Consider the following 15,913-nt stretch of genomic DNA (forward strand, 5'->3'; position numbering starts at 1 on the left):
CCCTGCTTTGCAGAAGCACTGGACACCCCCAGATCCCAAGGGAAGAGCTCAACCTGCTCCAACCACCTCTGAAGTCTGGAACACACACAGGTTTCCAGCAGCCTCACCTGGGACAGAGGATCCCAGATGTGACACCATCACCTGCCCGTGTCTTTGCCACACTTTGCCCTGGCCAAACTCCTGAGAAGAGCAAACACAGGACTTGGCAGAATGGGGGAGATGGTCCTGACCCCCAATGTGGTTCCAAGGAGCAGATGGGACCCTCTCCCTTTTGCCTTCCCACTGGTGAGAGGCTTTCAGGGATTTGCATCCCAGTTCCTTCATTTCAGCTTCCCCTGAACAGGCACCTGTGTTGTAGCTGCTGCTGTAGCATTTGTGCTTTTATGGATGATGGACACTGTTATGCCATGAGAATTTTGGGAGAAACATGGAATTTTAGTCCAAATAACTTATAATTCCAGAAAGATGGAAGCAAAGTCAAAGCTTCTATTTTATCAACTCTTATTTTATTCATTTATAAATACTGTTGTGTTTACAAGCATCATAGCTGTGAATATTATTCCCAAACTTTCAAACACACTTATAATACTATATAACAACAACCAGTAAAACAAATCATTCATCTCAGGGTTTGAAAGGCCACTCAAAAGTTGCATAAAAATACATTCTCTCCCCATCTCGTCAGCCAGTCCTGCTTCTCCAAGGAGTTTATTTACAAAGAGCCATCATAAAACTTGCAGCCACAACAGGCGGGTTCACCCCAAGCAATAAAAATGAATTCACCCCAAGCAATTGCTTAGAAAAAAAACAAACAAACTCGTGTTCCCTAAGGGAAACCACTTCTGGCAAATGCTCTGGTTCCAAGAGGGATCAGTTTTAAAACCTGCTCGCTCTGCACCCTGTCCCACGCGCAGGGTTCAAGGTGTCCTGTTTGTCACCTCCTCAGTGCACTGGTTATGTCAGGCATGAAGTGAGAACAAAAAAAATGAATTCTCAAGAATTTGGTTTGCAATTGCACCGTCATTGCGAAACGCTCACAGCTTTGGCTGATCAGGGACACTGAGCTGTGGGGGCCCTCCCCCCTGGCTGGGGCTCAGGGGGGAATCCAGTGCTAAGCAGACACTTCAGCTAAAGTGGTTTGGCTTTGCAAGGTGCCAGTCAGAGGAACGAGCCTCCCACAGCCTTCCCATACTGTTCCTTAGGAAAAAAACACAGTGAGTGCCCTGCTAGGAAGGGGCAAAACATCAGTGCGGGATGGGTTTGTCAGATTGGGTTGAACCCTCTCCCTAAAACAGACACCAGGCTTCTTCCTGCTGCCAGGAACCCGCCTCGTGAGAAGAACAGGATCTTTAGTGCCAACTCTCATCCTCACCATCAGCTGGTGAGCATCTCCTCTGCACGGCACAGAAGGGACTGGGCTCCTGATCTCCTGATCAGAGCCAAGAGCCCGAGGCTGGAGTGAGGAGCAGGTCACCAAGAGAGAAAACATCAAGAACGGCAGAAGTACTCACATAAAGAGTGCACCAAGAGGGAACGGCGTGCAGGGGAAGCATTGACTGGATCTCAAGACTTAAAGCTGTTAAATAGAGCAGGGTTAAAATCAAGGAATATAAAAAGGATGCCTGGCTTAGGCAGTGCTCTGCAGAAACCCTGATGCCTTTACCAGCTTTGGTCTCTTCCTCCCAAAGCTCAGCAGCAGAGGAAGGGCCTCAGTGTACCAGGAGAAACGGCACCTAACGCCACGCAAACGGCTCCACCGGCTGAAGAGGAACCTCTGGCCAGAGCTGCCTGGGGAAAGATGGCAGCTCTAGGAAGAGCAAGAGAGGTGGAAACAGGCAGGACAGCGAGGGGAAGGGGGAAAGATGGAGAATTGGGGAGGGGGGGGGAACCCAAAGAGAAAAAAACCCAAGGGAGAGAAAAATAAAGATGCTTTCTGAGGCAATAACCAGCAAAAGGTTCCAAAAAGCCCAGGATTGCCTGATAAATTTTACCCTGTTGAGCAAGCTCAAGTATTCTGCTCAAGTATCTCATCTCTCTCTCCCATAGCAGAGAGTCCCCCCAGCCCACAGTCAGCAGAGCTGCCAGGGAAGGTGGGCAGAGCTGCTTCATGGCCACCTCCAGGTTCAGTGACTGAGACTGCAGCCCTTGGCCAGATGGAGCTGGGAGTCCAAGGACAAAGGGAATAAAAGGACAAAGAGGGAAGGATGTAGATGGGACAGTGGTTTGGATACAGCAAGATGTCTCTGAGAGGGAAGGTATTGTTTGAGAGGAGTCAGTTAAGGGGAAGCTGAACAGACCTGATGACAGGTCCCACAGCATGGAGAGAGGAGCCAATGCCCATGGGGAGAACAATTCCAAGTTGTTCTGAGTGCATATAAGATTAAAGAGGGGTATTTTTAGAGGTTTCCTTCAAGGTCAAGGCTTATCACAAGCTTTTGACAGGTCAGGAGACTTTCATCACAGTGATTCAGTTACCAGCAGCTCCTTGTCTGTCTGACACCGACGCACCCTCACCTTTCCAAGGTGTGTGGGAGGACAAGTGATCACTGCTCCATGGTCCTCTGCCTCGGAATCCAGCTGTGCCAAGCTGCTTCACCAACAGAAGGGTGGGTGGGAACAGGACTCTGGCATTTCCCCTCTCTACAAATTCTGCTACAAATCCAAGTGAGGTACCCAAAATACCAGCCCAGACTCCACTACGGGGCTCTGCCTTCATGGAGACAGCAGAACGTCCCAATGGCTGTTAGGACAGGGAGGTTGGTTTCTGGTGTGGGCACAGCTCCCTGCGAGGTGATTCATGCTCACACGTGTGTAAAAGCAGCAGAGGGTCTCTAAGGGTTCAAGCTTGTCCTTCAGAAAGCTCAGAAGATACCTCCTGTCCCAAGGAGCAAGAGTCAAGGTGCAAATGGGTGCTACTAATTACAGACAGGAGCCCTGGAAGAACACAACGTGACATGGAATCACCCAGGCTGGGTGAAAGGGAGGGTGAGGGATAAGGGTCTGATGCCAAGTGTCGGTGCTGATGTTACCGAACAGGTTCAAAATCTTAAATAAAGGACTGGGTCTACTGGGGCAAGAGGAGGAGAAAGTCTCTGTGCAAAGCAGCCTGTGACAGACATGAGCCCAGGTGGCTTTCACAGCATCACATTTAGCCAGTCCCACATTTCAGTGGGTTGATGTGCATCCTCAGAGTCCCAGCATGGGTTCACATTTCCCACACGTACAGGGCTTGGATGTGCTGGATTAGTTTTTGAGGTGTCACTTTTTACAGTAGGAGCTTCCCACTCCAGGTCAGAGTCCGACACCAAACACTGGGCTTCTGGAAGAAGTTTTGGCAGCTCAAACCCAGTCCTCACATTTCTCCCTTGACTAAAATGTCCGAGATACCACAACATGCTTAAATTAAAAATAATAAAATGGCAGGGGGTGTGTTGGAGGAAAATAGGGGCAGAAAGGGAATGTACAGCAAAGGGCAGGGCAAGGCAGGTGTGACATTGATCCCATGGCTGAAACACTTGCTGTACGTGACAGATGGGAAAGGGGGGGGAGGGCTCGTGGTGGGGTTGGCAGCTGGTGTAGGGCCCCTCCTCATCCTGCCTTTGCTCAGGATTCCTATTTGGAGAGTTTGCTGATGACACGAATGAGGGCTCCATTCTCATCCTTCAGCCTTTGGTTGTCCGACTTCAGCTCTGTCAAAATCTGCAGAGAGACAAAGACAAGGTGGGATCAGAGCTCAGCTCAGACGGACCAGAGGGGACATTGCATCCCCTCCACCCAGCACAATTCCATTTCCCTGGAGCATCTCCAGAGCTTTTACAAGCTGGTTGCCAGGCGTGGAGGGGTGAGAGGGGACTCGAGCACAGCAGAGCCAGGGAGCCCCGAGCCTGGAAGCCCGTGGTGCAAAGCAATGCCACGGCCCCAGCAGCAGGTCAGCACCAGGCTGGGAGGGCAGGAACCACTTCTGAGTTGTTTCACCCCAAACCTGTGCCCAGAGGCTAATTAGAGCTCAGCACAAACTATAAAGCTGGTTTTCCTGCTTTGGTTTTTTCCATTTTGCCAGGACTAGAGAGGAAAACAAAGGTCTGAAATTCTCACTTAGGACTGGACCCTGCAAAATCTCTTTAGAATACCCCCAAATCTCCTTGGGACCCCGCAGATGTGTAACACGTGCTGAGGACAGAGGACTGGTAGAACACACTGACACTGGAGGTACCTCCTGGGTGCTCAACCAAGGGTTACAACACAGACAAAAGGCTGAGCACTTTGGAAATAGAGAAGACATAACTCCAACAAGACCCTTCCAGCATTTCTAATTGGCATAAACCCTCCCAACTTCCCATGCTCCCCATGCTGCAGGCGGGTGACCCTTAGTGGACTGTTCCTGGCTGTCGGGGCACCAGGAAGAGACTCCCTACCCCCGTCCTGGTGTGAAAGACAAGGGGTCACTCCCACCACAGGTGCCAGCAGACCACAGGGTGACCTGCTGGAGCACATTGGGGGACAGCAGGGTCACACACAGGCATGAACAGCACCGGTATAAGCTCAGCCATGACTTCTCTCTGCCAAGGTGAATCTTGGAGGAATTCCCCCAAACCCAAAATCTGCACTAAATCTTCTCTTTCCTCCTAAGTTGGAGTTTCAGCTCTGACCACAACTCCTGCTCCCCTCCACCTGCAGCCCCTCCACAACCACTGGCACAGAGTGCAGGCAGTTCCTGGGGCAGTGCTGGAGCAATTCCCTCCTTTCACAGTCAGGCCAAGCCACAGTGGCCCCAATACTCCCAACCCCATCCCCTGTGGGTGCAGGTGGTGGATGCTCCAGGCAGGAGGTTTTGCTAGAGAGGGAAGAGGGGAATGGTACCACATGGTGGGATAGTGGGGGTAAACTGATGTGCTGGGCTGGCCAGAGCTCCAGGTAGTGACACTGGAAGTGTCTCCCTGGACCCAGTGGGGGTGTGACGTGCATCACCATGGCTGGGCTGTCACCAGAACAGCACTTATGGCTCCTTACAACATTTCTCATGGCCAAAGGAGAGGCATTGCCATCATCACGTGCTCAGGAGCTCAGAGACAGGGCAGAGCCCTTGCTGTCTCTGCACCTTTCTGCTTCCTCCTGAGCTTTACCCAGGGCTCAGCCCGGTGCCTCCCAGTGCCCTGCGACAGCTCAACCACCCACTGGAGTCTGCGGATGGACAGTCCTCGTCCTCCCCTGCCTGGAGTGGCTCAGTGCCCATCGCTGTGATAAGGGGGGTACAAAGTCCTGTCACAGGATGCCAGAAACAACTCCAGAGAGACCCACCCTGGTCCCACAGCTCACTGGGAGCTCTGGCAGCAGCTGTACCTCACGCATGGGCTCCAGGCAACTTCAGTGATTTATTTAAAAATGAAGAAGCATAAGTGCATGTAAAATAAGTGTCTCTGAAAAAGTTTCCTGGTTGTATCCCTACTCCCATCAGTGTCCAGTGAGCCTTTCTGAAAGCGACACATCAACCCTACACAATTTCACCCTTCCTGAGCCAAGGGTGTTCCTCCCTTTGAAGCTGAGTGGCCTCAAGTTGGGTAAAATAAACAACATGTCAACAGGCTGGGGCTGGAAACTACAGCTTTATAGGTGTCTCAGGTGCGGTGAGGGGGGATGTGGCCTAGCCCCAGGGGATGGCAGGGCTGACAGGGATGCAGTGTTGGTGTAAAGTCAGTTTTGGTCTGAGCAGCAGGGCTCTGTGTTACCTGTGATACTGGAGAAGGTGGCTCCTCAGAAATTATGTGGGTTTGGGAAAATGGGATTCTTTGAAAAGCACTGCTGCTGCCAGGGCATGGTGAATGTGAAACCAGTGGCATCATTGTACAGCTGTGATGCCCACAGACACCTCTGAGCCAGGGTCTACATGTGCCAGCAACAGCCTGTGTTAGACCTACTAAAAGAGTTGAAATCAATCAGTGGAGCAGCATGTGGCTCTTCCCCAGCTCGAGCACTGCAGGGAATAGCAAACCTGAGTGAGGAGGGAAGGATGAACCCGGTCACAGCTCAGCCAGACAGGTCACCCCTGAGCAGGGGGGGATGGAAGGGAAGTGATAACGCGGGCACTTCCCGGGAGGAGAGGAGAGGTGACTTGCCGGTGGTGAAACATCAGTTCTCTGAGTCTGGAAATGGTTTTGTCCAATTTTCCCTCTCAGATCTCAAAGCACATGGGGAAGAAGAATGACTCATGGCTTGTGAGAAGGAATGAGACAGGGATGGGTTGGAGGATACTTTTGCAGATTTAAAACAGAAAGGCAGTGAGATCATTGCACCTGACCATCTGCACAATCCAGGGCACACAGCACGACACTCGACTCTCCCAGCCCCTGGGACACACATGTGGGCTTGAGCTGAGACTCCTGGAAAGGGGAAGCCACAATTCCCCTGGTTAGTTTGTTTCTATGGCTAATCAGCCTTGATATAATTTGTGTGCTAAGAATAGATTTTTTTATACCGCGGTGCCACTTCCAGCCCACAAGAGCACAGTGCTTCTGTGTCTGAAGGGATCTGAATATCCCTACTAACCTGCAAAGGACAGGCAGGGCCCCGAGAAAGGAGCAGATACAGCTTTATTTTAGCACAGAGCCAATGAAGTAGCAGGAAGGGATGTAACTTAGCTGTGTGATGTGCTAGGGGAAAGCTTAAGAAAGGGTCATCTTTGGGTTTCAAACACTAATTGCCCTGCACTGGATTTAAAACAGAAGATGGAAACACAAAGCACTCCTGGTCCAGCTCCTGCTAGGTCCCCCATCCTGCCCCAGCCCACAGGAGGCAGGGGGGATGTTGAACCTGTGGGCTCAGACTCAAAAATCTCCATTTAAAAGGAGGGAAGGAGCTTGTCCTCTTTGCTCAAGTGACCAAGAAAACCTGCTGAGGACACCTCAGTTTGTAGTTTTTCTAAAAATCCCCTTTCTGTCTAAAATGTGCACTTTTCACAACATCCCTACCAATTTATGACACTGTTCATCCTGACTTTGGATTATCTGATTTCCTGAGTGCCAGCTTCTCCCTGAACTAAGTCCAATTAAAAAAGAATTCTATTATGAGCCAACATATAGCATAAACCATCTATTTTCAGATGTCCAGGGTCCAGGTTGGACGGGGCTTGGAGCAATCTGGTCTAGTGGAAGGTCTCCCTGCCCATGGCACGGGGATGGAATGAGATGAGTTTTAAGGTCCCTTCCAATTCAAACCAGTCTGGGGGTCTATCTCCAGGCAGGGTACTGGGCATAGGGCTGCTGGCACTGCCAAGCCACCCCAAAGCCATTTCCCAGTGCTAAGCTGGCGAGGTTGGCAGCACTGCCAAGCAGAGCGAGAGCCAGCGGGATGAGCGGAGCCTCCAGCAAAGCTCTGCCATGGCAGCAGCACCATGCTTTTGGAATTTTGAGGATTCTTTGCCACAAGCTTTTGAGCCACAAGCTTCACCAGACACCCTGGACAGCAGGGAGGCGAGGGAACAGCCCGGCCAGGGAGCGGAGACCTGCCTGGAAGAGTGGAACAGGGAGGCGAGATGAGCCGGAGGGAAAGCAGCTACAGCTCCTCTGATTCTGAGGGTTTGGTGGGCAGAGAAAGTCTGGCTACAACCCGGGTCAGAGCCCTGTTCTCAGCCAGCAGTTGCTCATTCATCTGCCTCAGGGTGTGAATCTGTTTGAGCTGGTGGAGATTCTGCAGAGAGTGAGAGGAGTGGATAGAGAAATACAGAGAGAACATCACGGAGACAAACTGGCACAGAAATGTGAATTTAGTCCACAGGGAGTGAAAGGAAAAAAGAGAGTAAAAGAAAAATTAGTAGCAGTGAGTGCTGGATAGGGAAAGCCTGTCAACACACTGAGGATGTTTTGATAACCCTCCCTTTCTCCAGGGGCTCCCAAAGCCTTAAAAAAGGTCAAATAAAGTGATTTTCCACCAAAAAGCAGGATTATATTCTAGTTTACCCAGACAGCCCTGGGACTTGGGAACTGCTGTGAGACCTATCACCATTGACTTACCACCTACACAGGCTCTGAAAGCACTGCTGGGAACTGAGAATTTCTTTAAAACTTCTTTTCTTCATGTTTCTCTAAAAGTTAAAGCAGCTGTGTAGAGCAAAGAGCGATCAGAGCTTCATGGGAGACTCTAAAGGCACAGACTTGAAGCATCTGCAAGTGTCACTGTCCCACAGCAGATCACTGAGACAGGTACTGTGCCTGCTTGTGTCCCTTGTTCCTGAGTGATGCTCCTGGATCTGCCAAGGCTCAGTCCCACCAAAATGTTTGAGGTTTGGGGAGGTTTTTCACCCCTGCCCAAATTCAGCTCTTCTCTGGGGCTCAATTTATCTCTGACCTCCAGAGGTGGCAAGTCTGAACTTTAAGTCTCTCATTTTAGCTGGAGGAGTCAGAATGAGAGCATCTCCCACAGGAGAGAGGTACCAGCCTGGCATTCCTGGTGACAAAGGCAATGGTGAGCACAGGACAGTGCAGAGATTGAGCCCCACGCTGGGGCTTGCAGAGGTACAAACTGGGCACAGATACAAACTGGACACAGGTACAAACTGGGGCTTGCACAGGTACAGAGGCAATGGGAGGTAGGGAACAGAAAAGCCATGAGGAAAGCAGAATGTGGAAATGGTACAAGCCAAGCAGACATCCCAGTGCCACACGGAGACACTGTTGCCAGTGATGAGAAAGCTAATCCATGTGCTGGACATTGACACCAACGTGGGTGCCAGCAGATGTCAGGGCTGTGGAGCTGCTTCCTGAGCCATGGCCTGACCCTCCTTCCTACTCAGAACTCATCAGGCAGAAGGGCCATGAGAACAAGAACCCCTGCTGAACAAGAGCCCCTCCTGCCTGGTGGGGGGAGCCCCAGCACTGGACAGGGGAAGGCAAGAAGGGAAATATCAAAAAGAAGAGTTGTAAGTTCAAGTGACAAAATCCCAGTCCTGAACCAAAGTAGCTCCATAAAGCACCATGCTCCTCCCCATGTTCTCTGACCTGTGAGCTCACAGCAGCAGGAGGAAATGGAGGGAAGGTCCATGGGGAAGGGGATTCCTTTTTACCATTTCATTAGCAGAAAGCGCTCCAAGGGAGGTCACTGTCTGTCCTGAACCAGGAGCTGCACAAATAAATCTACTGCATCATAAAGAAGCTGCAATGACCACCCACCCAACCTGCACGTCTTAGGTTGCCCAGAGAAGCTGTGGCTGCCCCATCCCTGGAAGTGTCTAAGGCCAGGTTGGACTGGGCTTGGAGCAACCTGGGCTAGTGGAAGGTGTCCCTGTCCATGGCAGGGGGTGCAACAAGATTAGCTCTGAGATCCCTTCCAACCCAAACCAGACTGGGATTCCATGATGACCCAGAGCTGGCTGCAGCTGGCAAGGAACCTGCTGCATCCCAGGACATTTTGTCCAAGGGCTCATTCCTGTACAAAACAGAAGTACTTCGTGTATGCCCCATCCATCAGCTCCATTCTTAGCTGCCATAAAGCACTACCTCTGCTCCTCATGAAGGAATCAAGACACCCTGTTGAAATGCTTTGCAAAACCAACAGAAGTAAGGTGGGGAGTGCAGGGAGCCAGCAAAGTATGGGGCTTGAGCCCCCTGAGATCATCAAACTGACAAAGCAGCTCCTTGGACACATCAATGCAATTCTGACACTGGATAAATCAACAGGTCCCGAGACAGAGCTACGGCCAACAAACTGCAGGAGAGCTGCAGGGACGCTTCAGCAGTGACATCTGCACTCACCACACCCCATCCATCCATCCATCCATCCATCCATCCATCCCTTCACCCGCCCGAGCTGTGCTGGCTGCCTGTGCACCAGAAGCTGCCAGAGGATGGTTGTACTGGAAGAGTCACTTCTTTTGGTGGTACCAAAGGCAGCTGCGGTCACTTCAGACTGGAGAAGAGAAGCCTGAAATTAGACCTCATTGGGGTTTGCAGCTTCCTCATGAGGGGCAGTGGAGGGGCAGCTCCGATCTCTGCTCTCTGTGAGCAGTGACAGGACCCCAGGGAACGGCTGGAGCTGTCAGGAGAGGTTTAGGTTGGATATCAGGAAAAGGTTCTTCCCCCAGAGGGTGGTTGGGCACTGGAATAGGTTCCCTCAGGCAGTGGTTACGGCCTCAAACCTGCCAGAGCTCAAGGAGTGTCTGGACAACGCTCTCAGGTACATGGTGTGACTCTTGGGGTCCTGTGCAGGGCTAAGGGTTGGACTCGATGATCTCTGTGGGTCCCTTCCAGCTCAAGAGATTCCATGATTCTACGATACCATGGACAATAAGCATCCTCTGTTTTACCACAGGGCTCACAGCTGGCAGAGAACATCCAACATATGTAAAATGAGGTGTTGTGCTACGTGAGGTGGAAAGGACTGTGATCATTCCAGAGACCACCTTTGTTTTTCCACACCAACATAGCATGAAACCTCAGCATGGTCCCATCAGCCTCCGCTCAGCCTCAGCATGCTGCACAGCCCACAGGAAGGATCATTTATGTAAAAATGTACATATGCTGCAGGTAGGCCAGGCTCCTATTTATCCAAGAAACTCAGCAAAGGCTGGGAAGCTGGGACTGAAGCCAAGAGTGAAGACCAGGATCTGGATGATACTGCTGTGATTGCTTATCACTCTGCTTGATACTTGGCTTAGCCAAAGCAGGTCTCTCAGTTCAGCTGTACTCGCCTTCAGTTAAAGGATTTTGTGCCTGCAACACTGGGGGAAACAAAACCGCCCGGAGCATGCAGGATGGCCGAGGCCAGGAGCTGCTACAGAATAAAGAAGCTTCTGTGACCTTCAAGAAAAATTGCTCTGTTCAGTTGGGACCTTGGGCACTTGGCCCTGAATTCAGCTCAGTGCAAATGTTAATTTTCTTTCTCCTGTCTCAGCCAAGGTTCTGGATCTCCAGTCAAATTCTGCAGTTGCTCAGGGAAATGCTGCACCACTCTGTCACCTTCGCAAGAGCAGGTCTGAGGAGCAGCTCTGCCACCAAAGTTCTTGAGATTGCTGAGCCCGTCCCATCCTCTGCACTTCTCGATGGCTTTGTTAGCAGGGGTTACACTCAGGACAGGAACAAAGCTCATTGCCTCGAGCACAGCCTGAAGTACAAAGCATTTCTGTCACTTGTGCCTCCTCTTCCTCGCAAGGAGAGGAGAATCCTGGCCAGGACATCTGATGTGTGGAACTGGATATACACTACCTGGGATCAAGTAGCTGGATGTGAGCCTTGTTGGATCTGTTCGATTCAAAGACTAGTGGAAAGAATCCCCCAAACCAACCTGAGACCTTATCACCTGGCAAGTTTGGTTGTTTCCAACTGCTGAATTACCTTCCATGTTCAAGGAAACTGGTGGATTTGCTTATTCCTTTCCAATTCCTTGTTTATTCCTTCTGACTCTGCTTGACAGCTACTCAGGCAGCGCATGGAGCAGGTATGAAAGTCCAACCAGAATTAACAGATCTTTTTCCTGGCTCAATTCCCACACTGGGGACTAACAGGGATGCTCTGTGGAGGTTATCTCACTGCAGGCAAACACAGCAGGGCTGACTCTCCTGCTTCAAGGCACGATGAGAGTGGACACAAAAGTGCTTTTCATATGCAGAGGTCCAATTCAATACTTCTTTCTTCAGAAATGTTATACTCCTTTTTATTGAGTGGCTGTCAAAAAAGACATGTCACAGTGCCCTCAGGTACTTACTCATCACGTGCTGAAGGTTTTGCAAACACTAGTGAAAATGCAATAGTGCCTCAGAAGAGAGATGTTACAATTTCTTATCTATTTATTCTACTAAGAAAAGGCCACTTTGGTTATTTGATGCAGCAAGAACAGTGTAGAGAGCAGAGTCAGCACCACTCTGAGGACCTGAAGCTCATTTTCAGCTGGACCACAGACTCCTTCAGCCCACACCTCTTGGGGCAGTGTGAGAACACGTGCAACCTCTGGGAGTGCTTCTCCTTCTGCACCACCTTGGCTTCCATCAATCTGCAGCTCTGGATTATCCAAACCAGAGGTGCTCTGGCTGTGTCCAACAGTCCCTACAGGCACCTTCCTTCATGAATTGCTCTCCAAACCAATATCAATGTTCCCAAACAGAGAAGCCACTAGAGGACACCACCTTGTCTTCTTACTCCACGGGCTGAGCTGGTTTGCAGTGATCTGGAGAGCCAACACAAACTGCTCCTGCCTGTGTTTCTCTTGAAGGCCACAATTCTGTAATTACAGGAAGGTCTCACTGCAGATAAAGGTTGTTACCTGCTCACTGAACAAAGAGGTTGGAATTTAGGCATATCCAATCCTTCTCTCCCTCCTGGCTTGAACATCCACACTTATTTTCTCCTCTGTGAGGGAACAAGAGCCTTTACAGAAGACTCCACCACATCATTCTGCTACTAATCACAGCAGAAGATGCAGTACAAGCCACTGATCCTTTCAAAGCTTCAAATAGAAACACAAAGTTGGAACCTCCTCCAGAACGGCAGGAACTTGCGAACCGGGAGAGCTCTCAGGTGGGTTCTTCTGAAAGCAGCTGGGTCCCACCTGGGTCATGCTCAAAGGAAACAAAAGCATGGGCAGAGAGCAAAGGGGACATTCATTCTGTGAACATGAGCGTTAAAACACAGCGCAACACGACGCGATGCTGCACAACCAGTGTGAAATTTTAGGTGCACAAAGGCAGCAGGACGCTGCCTCCTGCTCTGCAGTGCTCAGCCCCTGCTCCCAGGGCAGGAGAGAACCATCCTCGAAGCAGGACCACGAGAGAGAGAACACGATGGTGGCGATGGCTTGTGACACTAAGCCATGCTGCACATCTCACCAGGAAGCAAATTCATCTTTGCTGAAATTATCACAGGCCTCCACAGCCTCCCAGTGACATGCTTTGGGGACACAATCACTCTGTGTTTTATCCTGGCCAGTGTGCGTGAGCTCAAAAGCCAGCTTTGTCTTCTTACCCATCCGGAGAGAACTTCAGCGGCTTAACTTGGGCTGCAGACTAGTCAGAGCACAGGGGGTCAGCACACTGGAACTCAGCGATGCCACAAAAGGTTAGTTTTTGGGAGGGCATTTAAGGAGAACAGCTTTCACCATTCTCAGATCAAACAGCAGAACAAATCAAACATAGGAGCAATCAGATGAATGAGAACAGGACAGTTTATTAGCATTTCATGTTTGAAGAACAGGGCCATTAAAGCCTGACTGCAGAAAGGAATGCGGGTCCCTTCCCATGGACACCTTTAATATCCTCCTCCTGGGCGACAATCCCAAAAGACATGAATACAAAATGGAATAGACACAGTGAAGATTATTTCTTACCTTCATCTCCTCCTCCATTTCAGAGAGTTTCCGCTCCAGGGCTCGCTTCTCCTGTTTACAAGGATTCATAACAAAGAGGGTCACAAGATTTGAGAAGAAAAATTTACAGTATAGTTTCTTTTAAAGAAAAATAAGAGTCTTGTATTTCTGTAGGAGCATTCACTGAAGAGCACCCCAAAGCAAGGCAGAGGCTGCAAAGCTGTAAAGCTGACTGCCTTTGGTGCATTGTGGAAAATGAGGATTACACAGGTAGGCTCTGCCATGTGAGTGCTGGTGGTGCCCTCAGCTAGAGCCTGTGCCAGAGTGCAGATCTGGACACCTCCAATGACTTTCCCAAAATGAGTGGGCTCACAACACCCCAGGGACGTGCCCTGAGAAGGGAGAAATAGGAAATGTGGGTCAGGAACAGGATTTACACTCTCTGCCCTGCTCCTTTGCCCTCTGCAAAGAGACTTGAGGTTAGGACAGTGAGGAAAATGCAGCTGCTGGGTGTGGCTGTGCATGATGAGTTCTGGGTCACTTTTTGTCCCCAGTGTACTTTGTCCAGGGATTCATCAGTGCAAAATGCATGAGCCATCCTGGAAACAGCTAATGCCATCTTCACTGAGAACAGTCAGGCTCTTTTTTACTCTCTAACTCTCAGAAAGCTGTATTTGTGGCTGCTGTGACCCTAATTCAACAAAAATCAAGCTGGATGTTGCCATAACTTCAACAAGACCAAGCGCAAGGTCCTGCCCCTGGGTTGGCAACCCCTGGTATCAATCCAGGCTGGGGGATGAAGAGATTGAGAGAAGCCCTTCAGGCTTTTGCTTTGTTCCCCCACCAAGCCAAACCAGTCTTTATTTATAAAGGATCAAGAATATTTTAAAGCATAATGGACCAACAGTCTCTTAGTGTGATACAATCCGTTGGTCTGCAGTTTCCTATAACGAAAGAGAGAAATCAGAATGAAGCTGATGTGCAAAGAAGAGCAGCAGAGTCTCAGGCCCTGAAAAGGTCAGAACACAATTATCACTGTGAGCTGGCAAAAATACAACTTATCTTTTAATTAACGCTTTCCTTCTAGAAATGACTCTGCCCTGCACAGCAACACGAGGCAACGACTGCGACTCAGAAGAAAGCAGAGACACGTACCCTCTTCTCCATCTCCAGCATGCTGGACCGGTCAGAAGTTTTCTCCTGTTTCTGCTATGGAAATTAAAAATAGAAAGTGATTAAACCCGAGAGCACTCACAGGGTGCGGCACAAAGGCTGAGACAGCCCACAGATGCTCCTGCCCGGAGAGGCAGCAAGTCTTTGGAGAATCACTCACTTATTTCTGTGAAGAACAACAGTCTCTTCTATAGCACCTTCCCTCCCAAGAGCATCCTTCCAGGAGCTCCCCCCTCCTTCTCCCATCCTGGAACAAGTGTTGGTTCATCATGGGCAGTATTCAGTTCCTCCAGTCAGGACCTGGATTTTCCCTTACCTGGGCTGCTTTTTCCAACTTTGCTTTGATGTCAGCCAGCTCAAGCTGGGCTTCTTGCAGCTTTGACTTCAGCTTTTGATTTTCAGACAGAGCGCTCTCGTACAACTGAAACACAAAACAAGAGCTCAATTACCCAGGTTGCTCCTTGTGAATTAACCCTGTCCTGCTGTGCTGCTCTGAGCAGATATGTGCCCTCAGCACTGAGCTGTGGGGTTGCATTTGCTCCCCCATATGAGGAGATGAGAAGAAGGGCAAACAGAACCAGCCTGGATGCTTTACTTGTGTTTTTGCAAGAAATAAGGAAATAGCTGTTGAATTTTTTAGGGAGTTTATACACAGCCAAGAGGCAAAGAAAAGGGATGTTTTTAGTTTAGGTAATTCTTTACTCAGAAGGTGGTGAGGCTGCCCCAAGAAGCTGTGGCTGCCCCATCCTTGGAAGTGTTCAAAGCCAGGTTGGACGGAGCTTGGAGAAACCTGGGATAGTGGAAAGTGTCCCTGCCCATGGCAGGGGGTGGAACGAGATGAGCTTTAAGGTCTCTTCCAACCCAAATCATTCTGTGATTCCATCAAACAGATAAAATGAAAATAAACTTTCTCTCTGTCTTCCCACAGACTCTCAGGGCAGGTTTCTGCAGCAACAGGCAGGTTCTGGGGTGTGTGTGATGACAGTAACACATTTAAAAACTCCTACTTTTTTGTAGTCCCTGTTACTCTCCTCCTCTGCGCGGCTGCTGAGGGCAGCGAGCCGGTTCTCCCTCCGGCTGTAGGCACTGGAGCGGCTGGAGGCACGGTCGCTGTAGGACGACTCACTGGTGCTGGGGTTCGTAGCTGCTTCCAACCTGGAACAGGATGAAGATCCAGCACCGTGGAGCTGCTGTAACTTGGAACAGCCAGCGTGGACCCAACTGGTTGGGACTGGAGGCTGCGGCAGTCCCGGCTGAGCCGGGGCTCTGGGATGGGTGGGAGCACCTCCATCCACTGCTGGGCATCGCTGCCCAAAACCCGCAGTCATCATCCAATAACAACAGGAAAACACCCCCGGGCACCAGCCCAGCCCCCATGGGCAGTGATTTCCCATGGACCTCTTATCTCCGTGGTGGGAAAAGGCTCCATTTCTAACAGGCCGCTGACGGTTTTTTG

At 50.3% G+C, this 15,913-nt stretch overlaps 1 protein-coding gene across 9 annotated transcripts in view; it reads right to left on the reverse strand.

The window, feature by feature from the left end:
• Positions 1-2,078: 2,078 nt before the first annotated feature.
• Positions 2,079-15,913, reverse strand: part of PPP1R12B (protein phosphatase 1 regulatory subunit 12B) — a 129,954-nt gene continuing 116,119 nt past the window's right edge. For 5 of the 9 annotated variants that reach the window (XM_027697751.1, XM_027697759.1, XM_027697758.1 and 2 more), the window contains 6 exons: positions 15,465-15,612; positions 14,774-14,878; positions 14,440-14,493; positions 13,306-13,356; positions 7,503-7,683; positions 3,600-3,699 (listed from right to left, as the gene is read on the reverse strand). In XM_027697751.1, the coding sequence (XP_027553552.1) occupies positions 7,549-7,683; positions 13,306-13,356; positions 14,440-14,493; positions 14,774-14,878; positions 15,465-15,612 (493 nt within the window). In that variant the 3' untranslated portion in view covers positions 3,600-3,699; positions 7,503-7,548. Of the gene's footprint in view, positions 3,700-7,502; positions 7,684-12,944; positions 13,013-13,305; positions 13,357-14,439; positions 14,494-14,773; positions 14,879-15,464; positions 15,619-15,913 lie in introns of all 9 variants that reach the window. The other 4 variants (XM_027697753.1, XM_027697761.1, XM_027697752.1 and 1 more) reach the window with 3 other exon arrangements.

This window comes from Neopelma chrysocephalum, unplaced genomic scaffold, assembly GCF_003984885.1.
Source record: "Neopelma chrysocephalum unplaced genomic scaffold, ASM398488v2 Primary Assembly neopelma1_122, whole genome shotgun sequence".
Lineage (NCBI taxonomy): Eukaryota > Metazoa > Chordata > Aves > Passeriformes > Pipridae > Neopelma > Neopelma chrysocephalum.